This window comes from Arachis hypogaea, chromosome 10 (assembly GCF_003086295.3).
Source record: "Arachis hypogaea cultivar Tifrunner chromosome 10, arahy.Tifrunner.gnm2.J5K5, whole genome shotgun sequence".
Taxonomy (NCBI): domain Eukaryota; kingdom Viridiplantae; phylum Streptophyta; class Magnoliopsida; order Fabales; family Fabaceae; genus Arachis; species Arachis hypogaea.
In genome coordinates this window covers 92,342,790-92,369,719 of record NC_092045.1, presented here as the reverse complement: position 1 = coordinate 92,369,719, position 26,930 = coordinate 92,342,790, and the positions used below count along the sequence as shown (strand labels likewise).

General features: G+C 28.6%; 2 protein-coding genes across 3 annotated transcripts; both read left to right on the top strand.

Moving 5' to 3' along the window:
* Positions 1–12,712: 12,712 nt before the first annotated feature.
* LOC112715937 (U-box domain-containing protein 25-like) lies at positions 12,713–14,773 on the top strand. 2 transcript variants are annotated; one of them, XM_025767768.3, is made up of 2 exons: positions 12,713–12,928; positions 13,328–14,773. In XM_025767768.3, exon 2 carries the CDS (start codon positions 13,358–13,360, stop codon positions 14,555–14,557), a length of 1,200 nt encoding a protein of 399 aa, XP_025623553.1. In that variant the 5' UTR covers positions 12,713–12,928; positions 13,328–13,357; the 3' UTR covers positions 14,558–14,773. The 2 variants fall into 2 exon arrangements, with proteins under 2 accessions (XP_025623553.1, XP_029145547.1); XM_029289714.2 differs by having other exon boundaries at positions 12,719–12,928; positions 13,368–14,773.
* Positions 14,774–20,153: 5,380 nt separating this feature from the next.
* LOC112715935 (protein FAR1-RELATED SEQUENCE 5-like) lies at positions 20,154–25,413 on the top strand. The gene is made up of 3 exons (XM_025767767.2): positions 20,154–20,419; positions 22,005–22,174; positions 22,293–25,413. Exons 2-3 carry the CDS (start codon positions 22,076–22,078, stop codon positions 23,922–23,924), a joined length of 1,731 nt encoding a protein of 576 aa, XP_025623552.1. The 5' UTR covers positions 20,154–20,419; positions 22,005–22,075; the 3' UTR covers positions 23,925–25,413.
* The last annotated feature ends 1,517 nt before the right edge of the window (positions 25,414–26,930 follow it).

Genomic DNA, 26,930 nt, shown 5'->3' with positions numbered 1-26,930 from the left:
ACTCATTTTAAAAAATAAGCAAAATAAATTAATCTCCTCGGCGGTCCAATGTAAATCCATGATTTATATAATACTCAAACGAAGCATGAAACTTGTGAATTGTGATAAAAAGGGATTAAAAAAATAGGCTCCAAACCATGTTGGCCTAGCTTGTCCTTCATCATAGCTTAACGAAACATGGGCCTATAAAGACTGATCTCTGGTCCAAGTTGACAGAGAAAAAACCAACCTGTATCCCGTATAATTAATTCTAACCCGCCGACCCAAAGCCCTCTTTTGGGTCTTCTCTCTCCCAGCAAGCAAGCAGATATGCTAGCAATGGAGAACGGCGTTTTGGGATTGGCAACTTCAGAACGGCGACATAAGAACTTTGAGAATGAGAAGAGTAGTTGCTCTTACGGTGACGGGGTTGTGCTGTGAGGAGGTCGAGGACGATCGAAGATGTTAATGTGACCAAAGGAGATAGATAATGGACCGGTAATAGTAGACTTTCACTGATGCTGTCGTCCTTCATATCGTTGTCGCACCGAGATGCTTTCGATCGTGTAACTAATGAATGTGAGTTGCTACAAAGAAGGCATGGATTCAGATCTTATTCTCATACCCTTTTTACTTTGTACGTTTTGATTTGTCAATATTTATGACATAGAATGATTTACTAACATACAAAAATAAAATAATTTCATGCCTTTTCGATACTTCTTGTTATTAACAGTACCTAATTAGTGCATGTAACTATGGTCATTTTCCTCTTCTGTGTCATGTTTATCGTTTGTAAGACTCTAAATATAGTAAGATATATTGCTTCTTATTTTGATTTTTTAAAATTAAACTCCATCTTGCCATGTAAATGAAACACAATAAAAGTTAGCCGTTAATTACCATTCTAAATTTGATAATTATTTTATTAACTTAATTCAGATTCTTTAATCCTAAATATTTCAAAAACTTTCCTTTTTTTCTTAGATGGATTTTGATAGATACGTCAAAATTTCTGTAATATTTGCCAATAGTGAAGCTAAACAGTGCTATGACTCTATAAATATAACATAGATGATTATCATACTTACTCTTTATCTATATTGAAATTCATATTATTTTGGTAATTTTGTTGTGACGGGTAGAAATGGCAGCTAGGTAAGTTCATGTGCTATGTGGTGATTTTCATAATATTTTTTTATCTTTCACTAAATATGAGGACCTTGATTTTTAGGTATGATCTCATCAAGCATATCAATGCTGGTCTAGAGCATAAGATGTGGAAGCTCATAGTACGTGTCATTAGACTTTGGACCGTCTCTCACTTTACGAAAGGCACCTATTACGATGGTTGTCCTTGATAAAGAGGTAAAATCTTCTCTTTGCATTTGAGATTTTTTTTTTCGTAATTGAGTAATAAACCTCATTTATCTATGACCCTATAAAAATAATACATTTAAGGGGAGACAATTCAATGCTCTATTAAAGGCATATTTGTTCCTATCTTTGAGAGCCTACTTGCTGAGGACAATGTGTACGTGGTCACTAATTTTGTAGTTGTTTTAAATATCATCAAGTTCAAGCCCAGTAGACACGAATTTAGAATCCACCTCAAGAGAGACATGATTGTGCGTCCGGTACAAGATTCTTCAGTTTCATTGAATGGATTCAATTTTGTTCAATTCGAAAAAATTCATGCAGAGTCTAAGGAAGATGGTTATTTAGTTGATAAGTACTTTGTTAAAGTAATCTATAACGCATGTGTTGTTTAATTCCTTGAAATCTAATTTTTTTAAGCAAAATAATTTATCGTTCTTATTGTATTATATAATATATATGTCTATATTTAATGTATGTTATTTGAATTGGCTGATTTATAGGTATAGTACCAAAAAAATTGTATTATTTAGTAAAATTTTTCTTTAATTCATTAATAAAAATGCTATTTGTACACCACAATCAACCACTAAAATTTACTACCAATGTATTTGTGTATAAATACATATGTGGTTTAATTTATTTTTGATGTGTATTTGTATTTCAACATGTATTTTATATTGGTCAGTGACTTTGGTGACTAATTTTAGTGTACACATAGCATAACCCATTCGTTATTGACTTTGTTTTCTATTCTTATGTATTTTATTTTAATACATTTAAAGACAAATTTCATATATAGAAATTAAAGAATTTGTGCCTTTAAAAATATTGTTAGTAATAAGTATTAATCTTTTTATTTTTTGTTTATTCACGAACTTCAATTTTTAGGTTCTAACTATTTATTAGTAGTCTTTTATTTTTTATTTTTAAGAAAATTAAAAAATTTAATTTTAAAATAAAAAAACTTCGGACAAAATATGTTATCTTTAGACAAAAATTTAAACAAATAGAGTTTTGTAAATATATAGGTTGGTGCATTTATTTTGCTGATGCAATAGGTCAGTTTGCTTCTAAGGGTAACTTGGTCGAGTTCACAGGAGAAAAAGCCTTAAAGTTATATCACCATAAAATTTAGTGGCTTTTGTTTTAAAATATTATTTGAAATTTTGTGCCTCTCTTTAATCTATAAGCATTGCTATTTTTTATCGGGGTGGACAGAAATTAAGGATTACCTTGTAACAGTCTTTTGCTCTTGACTTAGCTCAAATATCTGAAGAAATACCCGTGTTATCTAGATTATTTTTTTTATCAATAGTAGATGTATGTTTACTTGTAATTCTTTTCATAGTAGGAGTACATAAATAGTACATAATATATAAAGGGTAATAACTCAACAAATATATTTTTAAAAAAATTTTCATTCTTTTCATTTTTGCATTCCACGAAACCTATCACCACAAAATCCAGCATTTATTCTCGCGTTCATAATTTTTTTAGTTTCCTCGTCCAGTTTAAACAAAGCGTTAGAAGCAGCATTAAAATAAGATAACTTCTCCATATAATAGAAAATATACGAATGTTTCCATAAAGAATCTCAACCGATTTTATTGAATAAATGAAAGAAATATGTTCAGTTTTTTCGAATGATGACCCAATTAACTGAAAATTCCAATAGCAATTAAAATAAAATTTTGTTTTTGATTATTCATTTGCTTTTTTCCAACTGAATTACGTACTCCACAAATCTCACAAATATTCCATTTCTATTACAAACAACCAAATTCCAGTCTTCGAATCTCTTCCCCCACATACATACATTGTGCATGCTCTCTAATTACGAAAGACAACCCAATGTGAGACACTGTGGTTATTGATTTGTTTATCTATTTCATCCTTACAATCATCATAAACAAATCTATCTCAACTATCTTTCGATGTCCTTCACCTTTTATTATGCTATTTTTTATTGGGTGGATAAAAATTAAAGGTTAGGACATGCTCTTGACTTGCTCAAATATCCAAAAAAATATTTGTGTTATCTAGATTTTTTTATCAATTGCAGATGTAAGTTTACTTGTTGCAATTTTTTTATACTGGGAGTACATAAGAAATACATAATATATATAAAGTGTAATAACTCAACAAATATTTTTTGAAAATTTTTTTCATTTTTTTCATTTTTACATTTCAGAAACACCACGAAATCTATCACTATAAAACCCAACTCACGTCATAGTTTCCTTAGTTTTCTCATTAATTTAAACAAAACGTTAGAGACAGTATCAAAATAAGACAACTTATCCATGTGATAGAAAACATATGGATGAGTCCATAAAAAATCTCATAACCAATTTTGTTAAATAAATGAAAGAAATATATTCAATTTTCTCGGAAGATGACCTAATAAGCTGTAAATTCCGGTAGTAGTTAAAATAAAATTTTGCTTTTGATTATTCAGTAGCTCTTCTCCAACTGAATCACTATGTACTCCACAAACCTTCAACAAGCATCCCCTCTTGTTACAAACAACCAAATTCCATTCTTTGAATTTCTTCCTCCACATACATATTTGTATTGTACATGCTCTCTAATCACGAGACACAACCCAATATGAGACACCTGACCATCATGTGGTTATCAATTTGTTTATCTACATTATCATTCAAAAGGGTAAAGTCATCATAAACAAACCTATCCCAATTATATCTTCTAGTGTCTTTCATTCTTCATTATGTTGGCTTGTAAAATCAAGATTTTGTCGATATGATTCCAACATATTTTAATAGTTGGGATCATATTTAAAAATTTGTTTCTCCTTCCTGAAATTTTCGCATTGGAGCACTCTATGAAAGAAATCTTATGCTCTAAACTATCAAAGTCATGATGTTGATGGTTTGATGAACTAGAAGAATTGAAAGAGAGGGAAAAAAGTAAATTCTTCTCATTTTAAAAAGAATGTAAAATCTCTTAAAAAAATATTCATTGAGTTATTACACCTTATATACTATGTACTTTTAATGTACTCTCACTATAAAAAAAAGATGCTAGTTATCCTTCAATTTTCAATCTTTAATCAGTCTTTTAATTTAAATAAAATTATTTAATTAAATTTTAATTAAAACACATTCCTAATTCGTAGCTAAACACATTGGTAATTGAAATTAATTTAAATTTTAAATATTAGAATTTCTTTAATTTTTTTATTTTTTTAAGTATTTTTAATTAAACCACTTTTCTATTTTTTAAATAAATATATTATTAATTAGATTTAATTTAAATTTTTTTAACTAAAATCTCTCTAATTTTTTTATAAATTAATTAATTTTTCTTTTATTTTTTTATTTTCTCTCTCCTATTGAACCGATCATCTTCATCATCACTATTCACTATGTACAATGTTTATTTTCTATCAATTTTTCTGCTTCACTCTGTGGATTCTTTCTCTTTTTAGAGTAAAATAACTTCTTTTTCTTTCATTTATTATTATTATTTGCAATGTGTTTTGCCCTATTTATTTTTTCCTACCATATGTAATTTATGCACAGGGTGAAGAAGAAAGAATATAATAATTCAGTATGTATAGCAGTAACTAACGTGGTCTTATTTGATCTCAATAATAAAGTTGCTGCAAATAAAAAAAATATATTTCAATTTGTTTGAGTGAATCTCTCCAAAAAAAAATCAAAGTACCAAATAAGAAGAGCACTTACTCAATTTCAATTTTTTAATTTTTTTATTGTTTAGTATTTTAACTAATTTTAAAAATGATTAATTAGGTAAGTTTATAACACATTTAAAATAATACAATTATATACAAAGTGTTTCTTGAACACATTCAAAATTATATAAGTAAAATTTAAAATTAAAAAATACACGTCCAAAATTATAAAAATGAATGCTAATTACTTTATTAACGCATCCAAATCCAAAACTCATGTTAAAATAATTTGTTTATCCATTCAAATTTATAAAATTACACAATAAATGATTAATTAAGACATCCGTAAGTCAACTGTAAATAATTGTGCTCATCATAAGAAGATGTAGATGGTATGTTTATAAAAATTGACTTTTTTTTTCAGTTATAATACATAAAATTATTAAGTTATATAAAATATTTTTGAAACACATCCAAAAAATCATAAATCTAAAATGATTGATTTTTTTTCATTTATAACACGTCTAAAATTATACAAAATATTTTTTAAAACACATTTAAAATCATAAATCTAAAATTTTGTTTTTGGATGTGTATTTGAATTATAATCGGTTAGTAATTAAAAATCTTAAAATCGAAACGGGAAATTTAAAATTTAAAATTTAAATTTCAGTTTTATTTAGTTTGTATTTTGGATGCGTATTTAATTTTAAAAAGACATCAAATTTATTTGGATATATTTGTTTTAATTTTTTTTATTATTGTAATAAAAGGTTGAATAAAAAACCATTTTTAAAGGATACCTAGTTGAACCTTAAAAATTAAGTAAAATTTGATAAAGTTTAAGTGGCTAAGTGATTATATAAAAGTTACGGCGAATCGGTAACTGTAAAATTCAAAATCGGATTTAGATTTAAATGTATATTTTGAAAAGAAAATAATAAGGGTTTCGATTCTTTGTGAAGAGAAGAAACAGCCATGAAGAATTATTTTTGGGGGTATAAATTGATTTTTATAAAAAAATTGAGTTTAATATTATAATTATATAAATTTTTTGAGTATTTTAGAAAATAAATAAAGTTCAGAGATAAAATGGATATTTTATAAAAGTTCAGAATTATTTTTATAAATATGAAACAAAGACTAAAGGTTTAAACATAATTCTACAAAATATTGAGGTAAAAAATAAAATATCAATGCAAGGAATTCGTGGTTTAGAAAGTAATTAATAAAAGTTTGAAAATAAGATTTTATAAAATAAAATTTTAAGAGTGTTAAAAATATTATTTTTATTTAAAATTACTCATTTACATTAGAGTAAATTATTATTATAATTATTATTTATCAAAGATATTATTTTATAAGAATATTATTATATGTATTGAGAAGAATAAAAATAAAGAGTAGTAAACAGAGTAATTTTAAAAGTTTTAGAGAGCACTGACTTAATTAAAGAACCTTATGTTTCTTTTTTCATAAGATATTTAGTGAAAGATGAGGGAATAATGTGAAGATAGTTTGAACTATTGAGGATAAATAAGTAAAAGACTAAAAAAGAGAGAAGATAAATGACACGTGTGATTATGGAAAGGTCACAAGATGGTGACGATGGTATGGTTATGGTGGCGAAGCATAAAAGTTAACAAGTTGTGGGCTTTGTACGTGAATGATTGTGAGGGACGCCCGTAAATATGTAATGACTTTCAGGAGAAGAGGTCAAATGCTTCAGTTGGAGAATCAGCGCCTGTAAATACTTACAGAGGTCATGTTTGACATACTTCAGCTGGTGGAGAATCAGCACCTGCAAAGATTTGGAACTTTGCAGAGGTTATGCCGCTGAAATGCCTTATTTGACTTGCTAGTCGGATTGCGTCGGGTGCGGGTCGAAACCGACAAATGAGCTCATTACCTGCGTTAGGAATAGACATGCATCATGTTGTTTGCACATTTGCATTTGGTTGTGTTTGCTTGTATTACTTCTCTGTGATTGTGTTGTTTGACTTGTTTGTATGTTAGTTTAGTTTCTCTTACTTGTGCTATTAGTTCACGGATGTATAGAGATAAAATGTTGTGGTTGAGAAATGATTATGTGGTTGAGAGGTGAAATATTGTGGTTGAGAAATGATTATGTGGCTGAGAGATGGTTAATATGACTAATTTTGTGATTATAATCTGTTCTGAGTTTAGAAATTTAAAGAAAAGTAATTAATTATCCAAAGTAAAACTAAAAGTATTTTTAGGAATTTAATAAAAATAATTTTATTGAGTAAAGTTAATTATTTGCCTTTATTCATTACTTTTACAGCATTTCTATTTCCTACTTAGAACGTGTGGTTGTTTCACTCCAAAATCTTCCACCTTTTTAGTGACACAGGTCCGAAAACTCAGTATGAAGCTGCGGATGATTAGTAGATTTACTTATGATTCCTGTTGTTTTTTTAGAGTTCTCACGCGCTTATTGTTTTAGTTTTTATTTTATCCAGAGGGATAGGTATTGTATTCGAGTTTTATACTAAATGTATTCATATAGCATTTATTATTATTAGTAATTATGTGATTATTATTATTTGAAGATCTTTGATATGTGGTTTTAATTAATAAATTAAAAACAAAGTTTTCTAAAAAAATTTTTAAAAATTAAAATGTAATATCAATATAAAGGCTCAATATTAAATAGATAATAAAAAAAAATAGATTAATAATGCTTTACTTTTGGTACGATCACGACGTACTGAAAGTTGGGCCGTTATAATAATAACAATTAATAATATTATTTTATTAAAGCCATGCTAATTAAGGTTATTACACCCATATAAACTAAGTGATAGTGCTTCAAATAATCAAATATTCAGAGTAGTATTCTATGGCAGACAAAATAGTGTTCAAAGATTACTATAAAGTTATATAATTGGTGACCCTCTTTTTGTCAATTTGCTCTTTGGTCTCTTTCTCTATTCCCATTTCTTTTTAATTTGTTGCCAAACTTACCTGTTCCCCGGGGATCATTTATTTTAAGTTGGCTTTCTTTCCTACCCACTTGATAGAGATGTAGAGTATATTACACATTAGAGTAAATGGTAAATTAGTTTTCGAAAAATTATTTATTTTTTAAATTAATTTTTAAATATTTTTTAATTAAATTTATTTTTTAAAATTTTAAATTAATCATTTTAATTTTTTTGTTATTTTTATTGTTAATAACAGTGTTAAAAATTTGTTGATATAACACATTAAATGACACTATAATACACATTTAATAGTCTTGATTGATGGCTAACATGATAATTTTATGAAATTAGATCAAATTAATTCCAAATTGAAAAATTTTAATGCCTCAAGTTCTCCTCTCATTTAGGTTTTGATTTGATCTTATTTTATAAACTTATCATATTAATAGTCAATAAGACTCATATATTTATTGTATTATTACTTAACGTACCATATTAACAAATTTTGGTATTATCAACAAAAAAAAAACAAATAATAGAAAGACTGTCGCGATTAATTTAAAATCTTTAAAAAAAATTTAATTTAAAAGTTCTTTTTGAAAACTAATTCAAAAAACGAATAATTTTTAAAGAATGAATTTAACTATTTGCTCTTTTATATTAATAAGGTTTCAATAACATGTTAAATATTTAAATAACCTTTCAAAACATGACAGTTTATTTGTTTGTGGCCAATGCTTTCATAAATTATTAAAAACAAACACTATATATAATTATAAATTAATGTATTGTTATTAATATATATCTTTTAAAAAGAAAAATAAATTTTGTAGATTGACACAGGTTATTTTACTACGTATGTTTTCAGATTCTTTAAACGCTTACAGAAATATTTATAAACCATGCATGGCCAAAACAACATTCGAGTCAACATCAAAAACAAATTTTTGAATTCTTAAATAATAATAATAAACTGATTCATGTGCAATATATAATGAAAAGTTTGGCGGAAATAAAAAGCTCTTAGCTAGAGAAATGTTTTCTTTCACACTAGCTAAAAATACCAAAACACTCCTATATGGTTATGAAAATAATATATAATAGGCACCCACAATCTTCATTTACGAATGATAGTATGTTTTTCATTTGAGTAAACTATTAAAATGGTATTTAAAAATTTATATTATTGACAAAATAAACTCTAAAATATATTAACGATAAATAACTCTTAAAAGATTTAAAAATATACATGACAAAAAAAATTAAATATTAAATGTATATTTTAAAAAATGACTTTATTTTTTATGCAAATTTTTAGATTTATCATTAAAAAAATAAGATATTTTTATTTTTAAAATTTAATAATTTTTTGTCAAGTGATTTTTTTATTTTTTATTGTGAATGACTAAATTTTTTAAAAAATAAAAATAAAATCTAGAGATTAAACTTTGTTATGGATTTTTTTTTGCATCTTTTAAATATTTATTCGAATATTATCACAAAAATTTAGATTTGATGGACAAGTTATTTGTTAAATATAATTTTTTTTGTTACTTACAAAAAATATAATATTTATTAGTTCTACTTTTTATTATATTTTTAAATCATTCAGGTATTGTTTTGTCGATAACATCTTTTAAAAAAATTTTTGTCGACGATCGAATATTTTTAGTACCGAATTAGTAATTAACCCTTTTTATTTTGAGGAAATTGTTAACCAGTACCCTAAAGTTTAATTTATACCAAAAAAATTCAAAAGATAAAAAATGACATACAATGTGACAAAAAAATATTATATTTTTTATAAATAATAAATAATATTATATTTAGTAAACAATTTTTACATTTGATCTGAATATTTATTAAAACATTTAGATAACTAATTAGAAGTTGTATAAAAAAATTGGAGCAAATTTAATTTTTAAATTTTAAAATTTAAAAAAATAGAAAAAATCATTTGATATAAACTTATCAAACTTTAAATTTAAAAATGCTCTTTCTTTAATAATATATATTTTCAAAAAAATGTATCAATATATGATATATAATTTTTTTTATAATAATTATTTAAAAAAATATTAAAAAATCATTAGAATTTATTAATTTTGATCATTAGTTAATTATTAATATTTAAAAATATGGACTAAAAATATTTTATTAATTTATTAAATTAAAAAAATTGAATTGATGAATAAAAGTGATAGGCAAAAATAATTTTAAACATTTCTCTATATTTAATAGCAACATAATACTATTTGATAGCTTAGTCTAATTTTTTATAGTTAAAGGCGACCTAGCTGACTCGTTCAACCGGCAAAACTGGAAAATTTGGTGGTTTCTTTTTCTAGAATTGCGACGCACATGCACTCATGCAACTATGCAACACAATTTCTCCATTGATGACATTTTTGACTATTGAATGTGATCCCTTAACAAGTTTAATGTGGCATGTCACAGGACGGATTTAGAGGGGACGAGTAGTAGTATCGGTCTCCAAAATTTTTAGAAATTATATTTATATATGAGATATATATTTAAAAAAATTAAAAATATTATATAATATAGTATTTTTATATGTATTATTTTTTATTATGTGATAGATTTATATTTTAATTATTTAATTTATTAATATTTTTTATTTAATTAATTTAATATCATATCTTTAAATCTTTGTAACTTTTAAATTAGTTTTTATATAATAATTTATATTTATTTAAAAAAATAATTTGTTTATTTTATATTAACATATTTAAAATTTATATTATTATATTAATAATAACTTACGTAGTTATATTTTGATAATCATATTATGTATTTTAGATATTTTTTTCTTATAAAAAATACTTATTTTTTTTTAAATTTACATTGTCGAAAGAAAAACTTTTATACAAATATCTTATATATTGTATTCTATAAAGTATTGTGTCTTTCAAATAATTAATAATTTATCACTTATTTTTAAATTTTTAAAAATTTTTAAAAAAATTAATTTTAATTAATAAGATATGTGAATTTTAACTAAACACGCTATAAATTATTGATACTTTATAATTTTATAATGTACTATTGATATTGTTATATTTTTTATGTAACTATCATATTAAAAATAAAATTGTGAAAAAAAATTATAATTATATATATATATATTGATAAATTTTTTAAAAAACTAACTCTAATAACTATATGTTAATTATTTTTATGGAATGAAAAAATATTTATTTAAAATTCGACCCTTTTATACTAAACTTTCTGGATCTGTCCTTGTTTGGCATCCCATCCAAGCTATACAGTCAAAGTCTCTTTTTTTTATAATTAAAATTAAACACGTTAAAAAGAAAATACATTTTTCAGTAGATTCTCACTGGTGATACTCATGAGAAATAACAAAATAGGTGTAACTGTTTTTCAATTGTAAGTTTATGAAAAAGAAAATAAAATTAAAGTTATGGAATTCTCGTAAATATTTTATCAAAGGAAAAGACTTTTCAATCTCCACCTATGATGAAAAAGAAAAAAAGTGAACAATTCTTAGTGAAGCTACCTCTTTATCCTATTTTTCTTTTCTAATTTTTTTGTAATGAGTAAAGGACATACAAAAGCAACTAACCAACTTGAGGTAAACTGAAATGATGCGATGCTATATGATATTTGATATGACATTGATAATTATATTCATCATAATTTGACACCGTGCAACAAGCCGTGTATATATATTTCTTCAAGATCAATTTTGGGAATTATTAGGCTCCATCAATATGGTACTTATAATATATCCGAAATTGATGGCTGAACCAAATTTCAATTTTTAACTGCACTGTTAAGTTCAGGGAAGTAAGTTATAAGATAAGAACATGCAAGATAGAATATTCCTATCATGCAATATTGAATTTGAGCTACAATAAATATCCAACCATCTAAACTAGTGGTATCTTATTATTGCTCCTCTCATGAGACTTATGACTATCATTAAATTCAGCCCCTCCCTCTATTAAACACAGTACCAAGCAAATAATAACCCAAAAAGAGGTAACTTTTTTTTAATGAAATATAAATTGATATAATATAAGTGTCACATTTAGTGATAATTTGTAAATGATTTTCTTAGGAAAACAGCAAAAATATGAATTATAACTAAATAGTATTCAGAGGGAAAACATAATTAAATACATAGTCTGAAACTTAAATAAGACATAAAAAATCAATTACTAATTAAACAATTCGCTCATTCATTCTCATTTTATTTGTTAAAATATAATTAGAATTAATTAAATCAATTAACATTATTTAATATATCTAAATATTTATTATAAAATATTACATCTTTATTATTTTAATTTTCTTAACATCTATAAATACCCTCTATATTATCTCATTTTACATAATTAAAATACATACGAATCTTTTTTCTACTACTATCTCTTACCCTTTCTAACACTATTAATGATAAAAATTTATATATTAACTCAATCTAATACAATAACCCATCTCATATCAAAACCCTATTCATTTCTATTAGGCTCAGTCCCCACCCCAACCAAGAAATAAAATAAAAGGCACAACAGTTGTTTGCATTGCTTCCTCAACTCATAGTCATGAATTCAAACTTGAAAGACATAAACAAATAATTTTCCCTTTTGGTGGGTCAGTTTGACTGGATTGATAGAGAGTGGTATAGTAAGCTGGTAGGGACCATTCCCACTAATTATTATTATTATTATAGTTGCCACCCTCCCTCTAGTTTCTTTCTTTCACTAGGATAAGGTATTGTGTTTCTTGGACCTCTCTCTCCCTCATGTTATTTTTTCCAACTAAGATTGCACTTTTTATTCTTCTTTCTATTACTCTATCTCCACTGTCTTTTCTGTCAGGAAGAGAAGAACTCCAAAGCTTAAAGAAGAAACTTCCCACACTGCAATTCTCTTTTCTTCCCTTCCCCTCCATCCAATTTGGAATGTATGTAAATGTAAGTCAGTCCACCTTGTTAACTTTATAATTAATATAATAAATATAAATATTAATTTTCTTTATTTAGCCCCCATATACATGTATGTATATATCACTTCCTCAATTGATGCAATGGTCCATTTCTGAGTCCTCTCCCACCAAAGCACCATATAATAATATCCCATTATATTTACTTCCACTCACTCACCACTTCACTTTCTATTTCTTCCTCTGCTCTCTCTAATAACCAAAGCAGAAAGAAAAGAAAGAAAGAAAGAAGTTTTCTACTTTCTGATATAGGCATAAACATAGTGTCATTAGTGCCTCAAGAATATGCTTTTCAAACTTAGCTTTAAGGCTTCCAACATCACTCCACTTTTGATTTTTCTGTCACTCTGAATCTGAAGTTCCATTACAGATATAACAAGTTTGCTTATTCTCTTCTTCCATGAACGAAGCCCGAATTGAAATCACGATTCCACACTTGTTCAGATGCCCAATAAGCTTAGACTTGTTGGAAGATCCAGTGACACTATGCACAGGCCAAACCTATGACAGATCAAGCATTGAAAAATGGCTTTCTGCTGGTAACCTCACTTGCCCAGTCACAATGCAGAAGCTTCACGATCCTTCCATTGTTCCCAACCACACTCTCCGCCACTTGATCGACCAGTGGCTCCAACTTGGCCACCAATTCCACCCTGGAAACTCCGCAACAATCGATTACTTGACCAGCCTCAAACACGCTCTCCAGTCTCCTGACTCCTCCTTGGACCACAAGTTACAAGCACTCCACCAGATTCAACTACTCTCCGACGAGTACTGCTCCTTTAAGCGCTCATGCTTTAACCAACTGAGCTATTTGACGCTTCTATTACAACTTGTTTTTGAAACAAGATCCATGGAATTCACAGAGCTGGCGCTTTCTTGCATCGTAAAGTTGCTTCCTCTCGTGAATTTGGATCCGCTGAACATGATCAAAGACGAGTCGAAGCTATCAACGTTTGTTTCGTTATTGGAAAAGGGAACAACCAAAACCAAAACTAGCTTGTGCCATCTCATAGATTCAACCGCAACATCAACACAAACGCAAGAGTTATGTCACGTGCTTGGAAATTCACGGAAGGTGATAGAAGAGATTGTGAGACTAGCTCGCGAAATCCAGGAGGAAGAGTCATCTAAAGCAGGAATCAAAGCCATGTCAGCATTATGCAGCTTGCAATCGAACAGAGAGAGTTTGGTGAGAGGAGGAGCAATTGATGGAGTGATAGCATACATGTCGGGATCTGACAAGTTGCAGAAGAATTTGGCTCCAATGGCAATGGGGATAATAGAGAAGCTTGTGGTGTTAGAGAGTGGGAAAGTGGGAGTGGTGAACCACCCGAGTGGTATTCAAACGGTGGTGAAGATGGTGTTCAGGGTTTGCAACAACCAAGAGTATTGCTGTAGTGAGGTTGCTGTTGGGGTGCTTTTGGTAATTTGTCGTGATTATGGGGTTGCAAGAGAGGAAGCCATTGGAGCTGGGATCTTGACTCAGTTGCTTTTCCTTCTTCAGAGTCAGTGTGGTAACAAAACCAAGACCAAGGCCAGGATGCTTCTCAAGTTGTTGAGATCCAAGTGGAATCAGGAATCAAACAACAAACTATGAACAACAATCAACAATCTGTAGATCCATTGTGAATAATAATTAATTAATAAATTAAATCAAGCAGTATTTAGTTAGTTTTGTGGGGTCTTATTGTATTGATCACATTGTTGTTGCTGTGCAGTATTTGTATACCACATATATACTTTGTAATTATATATGATTATTGTCACCCCGGGGGATTTAATACTCAGTTTTGGGCCTTCTGGCCCTCATAAACTATGAACTTACTTAGCTTGAGATTATAGAAATTATGTTATTGTTGTTAATTTTCTAGTTTACGTACTTTAATTTAAGGAAGAGTATAGGTAAATAAAAAAAATATTAAATAATATGAATAATAGATACATCAGATGTTTATTTTATTAGGATGATTATTTTAATATTAAAATTTAGGTGGATAATTTAAAAATATAATGTATTTTTATTTGATTGATGTTTGTTCATATTGTTCAAAAAAGTCATTGATTACCTAGCTTAACCCTTAATTGAAAACAAATATATATCAAGATAAAATTGGAGAAACTAAAATATTAGCTTTTTTTTTAATTCTAACACTTAAATTGTTTGGAGAATTTACGGTTTATAATTTATAATTTAAAATTTAAAACTTAAAATTTAGAATAAATAAAGTTATTTTAAACAAAAAATTGACTGATACTAAAAGAAAAATAATTTACTTTCTAACATTGATATAAAATAGTTTTAGGTTTTACTCTTTTGTTCGTATTACATAGATGAGAATGAAGCTCTACCTGATTAACCGTTAAAGTTAATGATATTTTTTCATGATGCTTAGATGTTTTGAATCTGCTCAATGAAGTAATTATTATAGGAGCCATTACATTCATTATAGATTAAATTTATTTATTTGTTTCTCTAGTTGTAATCAACTGCTACTATTTTCCGGTCTTATGGATGTAGATTCAAACATGTATATGTTAGAATATACTTACGAACTTATTGGGCTACTCAAAAGATAATGACATGATTATCCAATTAAAAATTATATTTGATTTGACATAAACAGTCACTTTCTTGGCTATATTTGTTTAGAATAATAATAATCTCCATAAACCAAATTTTCGAGCATATTCAGACTTTTTTATTTATAAGTAAATTTTTTTTATTGATTAATTTAAATAAAAATTTACTAATTTGTATATTTAATGTCATTTTTATTTTCGCACATGCTTAGAATTAGAAAAGAAAAGTTATGCCAATAAAGTGTATAACACAAAGTGCGTTTCCCAATGTGCTGTCCAAATTACTCTCTCTATGTAAATGGAAAACATCTGATTTAGCTGCAAGTGCAACATCTAATTTTGTATGCTTTAGTTTGGATTTGTTTTATGTTATGTTTATTAATTATTATTAAATAATAATGTAGCTATATGTGCACATTACGTGTTTGGTGGAGAGACAGAGACAGAAAGATTGAGACTGAGAGACTGAAACTAAGAGACAGGGATTGAAACAAATCTCAGTATTCTGTTTGGTGCAAAATGGGAGACAGGAATTGAAACAAGAATGAAACTCTAATTTAATTTGCACAAAGGGTAAAATTGGAATTAATTAATTGAAATGAAAGTATTTTAGGTATAAAATGTTATTAAAGTTTCAGTCTCTATCTCTAAAAATTTCAGTCTCCTGTGTCCCTGCTTTTTGGAGGTACTGAAATACTGAAATTATGGTAGCGTTTGGTGGAGAGACAGAGACGGAAAGACTGATACTGAGAGACAGAAACTAAGAGACAGGATTGAAATAAATCTCAGTATTTTGTTTGGTGTAAAATGAGAGACAGGAATTGGAACAAGAATAAAACTCTAATTTAATTTGCACAAAGGGTGAAATTGGAATTAATTAATTAAAATGAAAGTATTTTAGGTATAAAATGTTATTAAAGTTTCAGTTTCCATCTCTAAAAATTTCAGTCCCCTGTGTCCCTACTTTTTGGAGGTACTGAAATACTGAAATTTTAGAGACAGAGACAGAAATTTTAGTACCAGTCTCTGAACTAACAAACACAATACTGAATCTCAGTCTCTCAGTCTCTGTCTCAGTATTAAAATGTTTGGTTGATTTGGCAACTGGAACAATGTATTGGCCACCACTGAAATTGCCCCACCATCGGTACCATTTTTATTCCTTTTCAATAAATAGATGGATACATGAGAAATAATTGATATCATCAACCAACCATATTCTTCCATTTACATATTGTGCTATTTAAGTAACGGTAATGCTAGAAAAAAAAAATAGTCAAAACTTATCTCATTTAATATTTATTTTTTGTTAGTTATAACTGTATACGCTTTTTAATATTTGTTTTTATATTTATCGACGATAAAAATAATATTAAATATACAAATTGATAAATTTTTGTATCTCGATTTAAATTGATAAATAAATTTTTTTATTTAAATTAAAAAAAGCCGGCATATTCATGATAGGTAAAAAGGAACAACCTATACCGAACAGGTTATAGTATCTATTTATCTTGTGACAGGTAATGTTGGTAAAACGATGATGAATGGATACCTAATCATGTTGATGTTATGTTAGTATATGAAATAATGCTATATGGTACAACATACATTGAAATCATGAGAAACTAGTGGGGTATATAATTTAGATTAGATTAGATTATTTTGGTAGGCATATCTCTTTCAACTTTGACGCATCCATTTCTACGGTCTCATTGATAAGGCTATTGGAGGAACTTTATCTGTGAAACAAATTGGAGTCACATCCTCATGATACGAGGCTCTCACTCATCAATGCTTCTTTTGATTTTTAGCCTTGTAGTTTGAATGAATTGGGGGCACCAACTGTATTATTAATGATTTCAAAGGACAAGTTCCTTTTTCTCTACCTTTTTTTTTTCTTTTTTGTTTATTATGTTCTTTTGGTTTTTTCTTCTTTGTTATTTTCTCCTTCAACGATAGAAAAATTCGATTCCACTCTTTTATTTATAGAAATATATATAGTGATGTAGTGATTTAACTCAACATAATAACCTTTTTTTTTTCCAAACAAGCAGGCAAGGTATATATGCATGACAGTGTGTGAGTGGTGATTGGCCCACCTTCTGAAGGCTCTAGTGTTGGTGTTTAGTGCATGTTTGTGGACCAGATTGGTGAACCACATGTCTCTGACCCAACCCAATACAAATTATAGCTATTTTGAATTTAAAAGAAAAAAGAGCAATAGGGAGGTAATTTTTAATTAGTTTATATCAGTCATTTTAAAAAAAATTATTTTATTTATTTTAATTTTATTTCCTAAATAATATAGTTTTAATCATAAATTATAAATTATAAATTTCAAATCCTTAATTCTTTAAAAAATTGAATTTCTTTAAAATTACAAAAGAAAAATTGGCTAATATTAATTAAAAAAAGTTGATTCTCTATTTTTTTAAACTAAAAAATATAAATAATTAATTGAGAGCAGAAGATTATCTTAAATAACCTGTAAACCAAAATTGATTCAAAAAAAAATATATATGTAAAAGTAACTATGTTATGTATATATAAAAAATTGTCACAAAAATTAAATATTTGTATAAAATATATATTATAATACAAAAATAAACATTAAAAATATGTGAAACAAAATATAATATATATAATAGTTAATTTTTTGTATATATATAATATTTTTATATAAAAAATAAAATATTAACCGTTTGTTTCATTCGGTATAGACAAAATATTTTAAGTACTTTGCAATTTTATTGTTTTCACACTCTCTAAATTAGTAAAACAATGCAAATGGGGGCAATAGCATTGTATGCGGACAGGTTGAGGATGGTATAAAATTCTAAGATGATGGGACTTTTGGTTTCAATGGACACAAAAGGGCCCAAAGACTTGGGAGATATTGATTGTACTTACTCCCTTACTTTAATTAATCTCAAAATCAGTTTTTCATTCCAACAATAATTCCAAAGCATGAATACAAAATACGACCTAATACGAAATATGCTGATACATGAATTTAAATTTTTTATTATAATATGAAGATATGATATATATATATATATATAAAGTATTTTTTAGATAAATTATAATAATATTTTAATATTTTATTAAAATATAAATTAATTATTTTTAATTATTTAAAATATTTAAAATATTTTTATTGTAATAATTAATAATATATATTATTTTTAAATTTATTTTAATAATATATTTTAAAAATAAAAATTAACACATAATAATATTTAAATATATTTAAGTTTATTTAAAAAAATATTTTATTTTTTATTAAAATATAGTTAAACATAAAAAAATATGTGTATTAAATAAGCATCAATAAATATCATATCCGAAATTTATCGGAATGCAAACACGACAAATAAAAAAAATTCGTACTTTATAGATTCCGGTACATAATTTGAGTGCACTGTCGCTCGCCACACTATTATTCTGTGCTTTGCTTCCAAACAAACATTGAATATCCTGTGTCCAAAATCTGTTGGCGCAAATTGGGGCCATGCAACACTCATTATTGCTACTTTTTTAATTCTTTAATAAATAGCATCATGTGTGGGTGGTTGATTAATTATTATTATTATTATTATTATTATTATTATTATGAGCCGATGTGGGGGTAAATAAAATTTAATCTGTTATAATTAACGGACACTTGATAAATGATAAGTATAGATTAATGTTACTTTTGGATCTCGAGAAGTCTATCGAATTTTATTTAACGCAGCCATGAAACTTTGAAACGCAATAATAATATTTTCAACAATTTAGGAAGTATGGTCCATAATTTCGGCGTAGAAAGTGAATTTTCAAAGTAACAGCTACCAAAAAAGATCGTAAGCTATGCTTTTTTAGATGAAAAAAACTACAACGCACAGGAGCAGGCACCAGGAGCAGTGCCACAAACTGATACTTAGGCGAGGGGTCCATAAAAGCTATATTATAAATCTAATCTTATATTATGTAAATCTAATCTTATTATAGAGGTCTAAGGTCAAAAAAGAGAAGGTACCTGCAGCCGCACTTTTAGGCATTCAGCCATCGTATATTCGTATTATTACAAACTATCACTTGAATTCGTCTTCCTCTAACTCGAGAAATTTTTTTCTGGGTCAAGTTCTAACTCGATTAAAGTGGGTGATTATTCTGTTATGCATCGAAGCAAATTATCTCTGACTTTGTTATGGGATAGAGGGGAGAAGAAAAAATCTAGAGAACCAATAATTTTTATATTTTGTGGTCAGCACTTAATCATAAATAAAAGTGAGTAATCTTTTATCATTGAATATAATTTTACACCATTAAAAATATTATTGATGGCCAATTAATAATTATAAAATACAAAAATTGCTGACCTCTAACACTCTTCGAAAAAAGACAAGATTAATGTGTATCTGCTTTCTATTCGTTTCAATACATAATGTAATTTAATGTAATATATTAGAAAAATTATCACCTATTCTACTGTATCTGACGGACAGGTCAACCGGTTAACTTTGTCGTTTAGGAAAATAAGAAATTACCATTTGGTCCTTTCAATGTGTAGTGGAAAAGTCTTATTTGGTCAGCTGGTAACATTGTTTAGTGATAAATGAGTTAATTGGCTCGGCGAGGCTTCTCTAACAAATATACATATTTAATAAAGAATGAAATTCCCTTGTGAGCGCGCTGTACTCAGTTTTAGAGTGGTGTCAGAGTGAGTTTATTGAAAAAGATAGATGATGATTTCAAGGATACTTGTGTTTGGCCATGGATCGGAAGGTGAGAATGCTATTAGGAAAAAATATTACCGATCCGGCAATGTTATCTGAGGAGTGGGATATTATTCAAACCAGAAAAAATTTAGTGTGATGCTTGGCGATTCAAGGTTAGTAAGGCAAATAAATGGTCATGAGAAATGATGAATGTAGTTAATTTTTCTGTTATATTGGGTATTTTTTTAGAAATTTAGTTGTTGTATGAACGGTGTTTTTGGGGTTAGGTTTTTCCTGTAAGAGAGTTGTTTAATGGGAATAAGATATGAATGTGAAAAACTTCATTTTCAGGTATACTGTTTGGATTTGAAGTATTAAGTTTGGTGTTTGCATTGAGCAATTGGTTTTATGGCCATAGGCTGAATTGATAATAGAACAATGTGTGAGTCATGTTTTAGCCTGATATTGTACTAGTGTTGTGGCTATTGGGGTTATTTTAGAAGTAGTTTGACTTGCTTAGTTTTGTATTTTTTAGTAGTTTGGGGTATTTGAAAAGTGTATTGCAGTCATGGAGGTATTTTTTAATAGTGGATTGTATAAATAGAACAGTTATGAAGTGGTATAAAGATCTGATTTGTTTATTTCATGTATTAGCTCTGAAATTAGATCTGTGATTTTTATTTTAATACCAATGAAGACGGCATGCATAGGTTGATTTAGAAATAATGATATTTATGAAAATATTAGAAATGTTGATATTTAGAGAATTTGCAATACTTTAGTTTGAGTTTATTTTGCATCTTACAAAGTGTCACATAATTATTTGTGAGACTATTTATCATAAAAATTGAGGGATAAACTAAATTTAAGATTTGTTACCGTAATGCTTGTCTCAGTTGAATTTAAATTAAAATTATTTATAGTTATTTTAAATAATTTTAATTAATCAATAGCTGCTAAATCTTCATTGTGAGAAAATTCTAAATATTGTGTACTGTGTTAATTCAATTGTAGTTTGGATTGATGGATTAGACAAATTTCAACAGCTTTAATTTGAAATGTATTAGCTGGTGTACTCATATTTTCGACTATTGGATTAAACAGGGGTAGATAAAGAAAATGGAGGTGATTCTGAATTTTGATTATTTGAGAAAATACAACTTGTAAATTGGATAGGACTTGAAATTGAGAAAGAAAATAAGTATTATAATTTTGTCCCATTGGATTAAAAAAAATTCAATTGAAAAATTTTAATTTAATGGATGTGAGGAATAAAAATTTTGTGCATTTGTTTTGGGAGGAAACTTTTTAATTTTGTAAATAGTTAAGAAAAGAGTTTGAGTTAAATAGATTTGGATTTATTTTTTTTTTACCAAATGAATATGAAGATGATAAAAAAAATAGAATAATAAATTATTAGAATACAACTGAGTACATGTAATATATATTGAATATATTTTGATTGAGTCTTCGTTATAACAACTTTACAATAATAATGTTTTGAAGTTCAATTAATGAGTTTAATGGAAATTGTAGCATTTGAAAGATCTATCATCAAAGTGATAGGGTCTCTTGTTACTTATACAAGTATGATTTCGAAAATATATGAAAAGAAAATTTTAATTTTAAATTATTTCAATCATTAAGAAAGTCAAAAGTGATACTGACAATGTTGGAGTTGCTTTTATAATGGAAATGATAATTATGCATAAGCAATTAACGTCTCAACATATTGTGAATTTACATGTATGTTAAAAGAGAAAACTGAAAGAAGCTAGATCATATCGTTGGACGTTGGTCGGAGGCAGGGGAAGGCACTGTGCAAGAAAATGGATAATAGTCCGACAACTGTAGTTGATAATGTTGGGGGCATTTCAGATGCATTTGATTGGCTCAGTCAGACGGTGGATAGTGGTGGCTATTCAGAGGTGCATGTCATAATTATTTATAAATCGAATGTTATCTAATTAAATGTGTGACAATGTATTTGGTTTTAGAATAATTAACTCCTAATGAGTTTTTTTGGTTTAATTCGTATATGTGCAGGACGTGACATTAGACATGGGAATGGAATATGCTGAGACAACTGGTGGTGCAGCATTGAAGCAGACGCAGGATAATGACAACATGTCTGTTAAAGGAATTTCTTTAACTGCCGATGATATTATACAGATAGAGTTTAGTGATCCTAAGCAGGCTGCACATTTGTACGAGGAGTACAGCCGTGTGAGAGGTTTTGGTATCCGACAAGGGAAGAAAATAAGAAACAAGAAAGGTGAATTTGTGCAATTCACTTATCTGTGCAACCGCGAAGGCTTTAGAGATAAAAAATGGCTTCAGATGCATCATCGTAAAAGGGAGCTTAAGGTTGTTACTAGGTGTGGGTGTCCAGCTGAGATGCGGATAAAATCAAGAGATAGCACCGGAAAATGGTACGTGTCACGTTTTGTGGACAATCACAACCATGATCTTCTACCTGCCAAGTTTGTTGAGTACTTGCCTTCACACCGTAAAATTTTAGATGTTGACAAAGCCCATATGGATAGCATGAGACAAGTTGGGATATCAATTCCAAAAATATATGAGTCGATAGCTGCACAGGCTGGTGGTTTTAATCGAGTTTCATTTACTAAGCGAGACATGTACAACGAAATTTGGTGGCAGCGAGCCCTTCAGAATGGCAATGTGAATGCTGACTTGAGGGCGTTAGCCAATGCAGCAAGGATTGATGATAGAATGTTTTGGCGGTATGAGGTTGGGGTTGGGAATCACATGTGTGATTTGTTTTGGAGCAATGGACGTAGTCAAGAAGACTACAAATTATTCGGAGATGTTCTTGCTTTTGATGCAACATATGGACGGAACAAATACAATCTTCCGGTGATTGTTTTTTTCGGGGTGAATCATCACATGCAAACCTGTGTCTTTGGCACTGCAATGGTTTCCTGTGAATCACAATCTTCATACGTGTGGGTCTTGATGAGGTTCCTCGAGTGCATGGGTGGGAAACCACCTACGGCGGTCATCACTGACGGGGATAGATCTATGCGCATAGCAATCCAGCAAGTGCTTCCCGAAGCTCACCACCGGCTCTATGCCTGGCATTTGATAAGGAATGCGACGGCCAATGTTTGTAATCTAAGATTCACATCTTTGTTCAGACATTGCATGCTTGCAGACTTTGAGGTTGAAAAGTTTGAAATGCACTGGCAAGCAATGGTCGAAGAATGTGGGACAAGTGACCATGAGTGGGTTAAGGATTTATACACGAAGAAGTCTAGCTGGGCAACGGCTTACATTCGTGGTTCTTTTTTTGCAGGGATAAGGACAACCTCCCGGTGTGAGTCATTGCATGCAAAGCTTGGTCGCTTTGTCGAGAAGAGATATGGAGTCCTAGACTTTGTCACAAACTTCCAGCGATGTGTTGATTTTCTCAGAGACAATGAGGACGAGCTCGAGTTTCGTTCATCGTATGGCACCCCAGTCATTCAGACTCAGTTTCCAGAGTTAGAAAAGTCAGGTGTATTGTGTTATACAAGGGAAATTTTTGTTAGATATCGTGAGTCTCTAAAATGGTCTGTTCGTGTTACGATTGTGGAGTGCATCGAAGCAGATGATATTTGCGTTTACGTCATACAGAAATATCGTCGGCCGGATAGGACATGGAATGTCACATAGAATTTGTCACAGGACACATTTCATTGTACTTGTCTTAGAATGGAGTCCTTTGGCCTCCCTTGTGTGCATATCATTGCTGTTCTTGTTCGATTAGACATTACTTCGCTTCCCAATAGTCTGGTGCTGCCGCGGTGGTCCAAGATGGCGAGAATGGATTTATGCCGGGATAGGGTATGTAACCCACACATTGATCCAGAAGCAACTTATCGGGCAAGGGTTGGAGCCCTACTTCAACACTGTAAGAGTTTTGCAAAGGTTGCTTGTATGAGGGAGGAAGACTATAAAACATATTGTCAAAAGGTTGTGCATGAGACAAATATGTTGGAAATAAAGCATGGGTTGCAATGTCAAGCTACAAGCATGCATTTTGTACCCTGGAAAGGGGGAGTAAACGACCCGATAAGCATAAGGACGAAGGGAACCGGCAGAGGCAATGAACCTGTAGGGTCTAGAGGCATTAAGCGAAGGAGATGCAGCACCTGCGGCGTTCTCGGGCATCGTAGGACGCGATGTCCGAATGGGCCCACACCATCGCAGCAATGTGGTCAGGAGCCGGATATGCATCCTTCAACAAAGACATTTGAACCAGTAAGACTAAACCCATTCAGAAATGATACTACATTCCAAGTTTTCTGAGGATTATCTATTAGAATTGGATACATATTTGTAAACTTCGCATTGAGTGGTAGATTTTCAGGACAAGGTAATGTGAACCGCCTATCCTGTGGCCATGTAACGACTATCACACATTTTCAAAACATTCTCAATTTTAAAATGGAACTATTATTCTGTTAAGCCTGCAGGTAGTGTGTACTACTATAAGAACTCATTTAGGACATTCTCATTAAATTAGATGCCACTTTCCGAGCAGCAAAATCAACATATGAGGAAGAGTTCTCACCTGGGGAGGACTTCAACTGCAGCATGGTCCCTGTTATGACTCATTGGATGTCTTCGGGTTAGCTATGACGAGGCTTGGTCCTCATTGGACATTGCTGTTGAGTACACGACGTGGCTAAGATACCCTTTTACTTGAAAATATATTTAATTTTAAGCAACTGTGCTTTCTGTTGCTACACATGGAACTATGTTTTCATGTTATCTACGTGTGAATGGAACAACCTATGTTTGACTAGCTATGTTGATTGTGCACCTCAATCAGCCCACATCTTTGATCACCCTAATTTTTGTTTTTTTTTTCAAAATTTACATAGAGTTTAAATCATACGCATTGTTCATACGTTAGTTAAGTCTGACTTAAATTTTTAGAATACATTTAGAATAGAATTCTAGATGGAATTTTTCCTCTGTACATGTACGTAAATGATAACTACCTACTTGAGTAAATAAACGAACCTAACTTATTTTAAAATTCTTCATTACAACTTTATGGTAAGCACCTTATGCAGTAGAAGGTTTCACGTTGATGATGTTCTTTCAAAGTATACTTAGTGGATTCAGTTTTAATATGAAGGGTATATTACCTTTGCATGCGTCTTCAAATATTCAATCTTCTATCTTCTTGTTATTTGTTTTGAAAATGATTTTGAATTTATAACTCTCTTGCTACTAATCGATTGATTTTTCTTTTTGGTGACCACTCAGATAAAGATGCATAGTTCATCTTTTGGTAAAGATGTTTTCATGTTGTATTTTAATTGGTTTCTGTATAATTTATTCGGTATTCCTCATCACATATTATTAAAATCCTCAAAATATTTTCCTTCCAAAAATAATAAAAAATATTTAATTAGGATTAAAACAAAAAAGATAATAGATTAACTATTAGGTTTTTTTAAAAATCTATTCATATAAAACAATATATCACATTCATCAAAATATAAATATATATAAAACAAGCTCTTAAAATTTTTATAAATAATAAAATAACTAATTTATATTGGTACAATATATAAACTAATTACTACATTATTATTATATTATAGATTAATTTTACTAATTTAAATTTTGTTTTCATTTTTAATGTAAGCATTAGAAATAAATAATTTTTTTTATAACAAGATGAAGTCTCACAAAATATATAATATTAATTAGTTTTTTAAAAAATCTGAAAAATAGTTTTTTCTAATAAAGTGTTATTAGAAAATTAACATTATAAAAGCTAACTTCAACCAATAAGATATAATAGGTTATTAAATATATTTAATACAAACCAGCATTCAATTTTCATTGAACATGTTTACATAGAGTTAAATTTTTTTTTTTTAGAAACATTCCATATAACTGATTGTCTTTTCATGAATTAAGGTAAAAAGATAACCCAAAACTATATTATATGGAACCACAAATTATAACCGATTTTTCTTAATGTACTGTAATCATATCTTACAGTAATACTAGATCACAAAATGAGCTAAACTGTGAGTAAGAGGCGGTTCTATGTATAGAAAACACCTTAATTTTTTTCTGATTAATAACAACTAGAAAATCACGTTACTTTTCTTTTATAATTTTTTTAACCATAGTAATTCTTTTATTTTTATTATATATATTCGACATCACTTATATAAAAGCAGTGATTACATGATAATAATATTTTAAAATCAATATAGGGTGATTTTTCAACAAAGTCACTTTCACAAAACTTTTTATTCAACACGGGAAAGCAGTTTCACAATAATTCTTATTCAACACAGTAAAATAGTATATGAATTCACGTATGAAGTTTTGAACTGGCCTTTTTTCAAAATAAGTAGAATAATTTTCTTGAAGAAAAAATACCTTCTGAGAATGTTAAATATGTTTCGATAACCTTGTTGGAGTAACTTTTTTAATAAGATACAACAATATACGTTTTAAAGATTTGCATCAACGATACTCACACATTCCATATTAAATCATTCATATTCATATTAATAAATAATCTGCACACCATCAAAATCCGCAGATGCTACATAACCATGCACACTACCAAGACGTGGTAAGACTAGTAGGTTCCACACATCAAATCCATACATCAAAAGGAAATAACTACTTACTAGAAAG

What these genes read in the sequence shown, in the direction of transcription:
- LOC112715937 (XM_025767768.3), top strand. Translation starts at nt 13,358, where the DNA reads ATGAACGAAGCCCGAATTGAAATCACGATTCCACACTTGTTCAGATGC.
- LOC112715935 (XM_025767767.2), top strand. Translation starts at nt 22,076, where the DNA reads ATGGATAATAGTCCGACAACTGTAGTTGATAATGTTGGGGGCATTTCA. An exon ending in ATAGTGGTGGCTATTCAGAG is followed by an intron (nt 22,175 to 22,292) that starts GTGCATGTCATA and finishes GTATATGTGCAG; the next exon opens with GACGTGACATTAGACATGGG.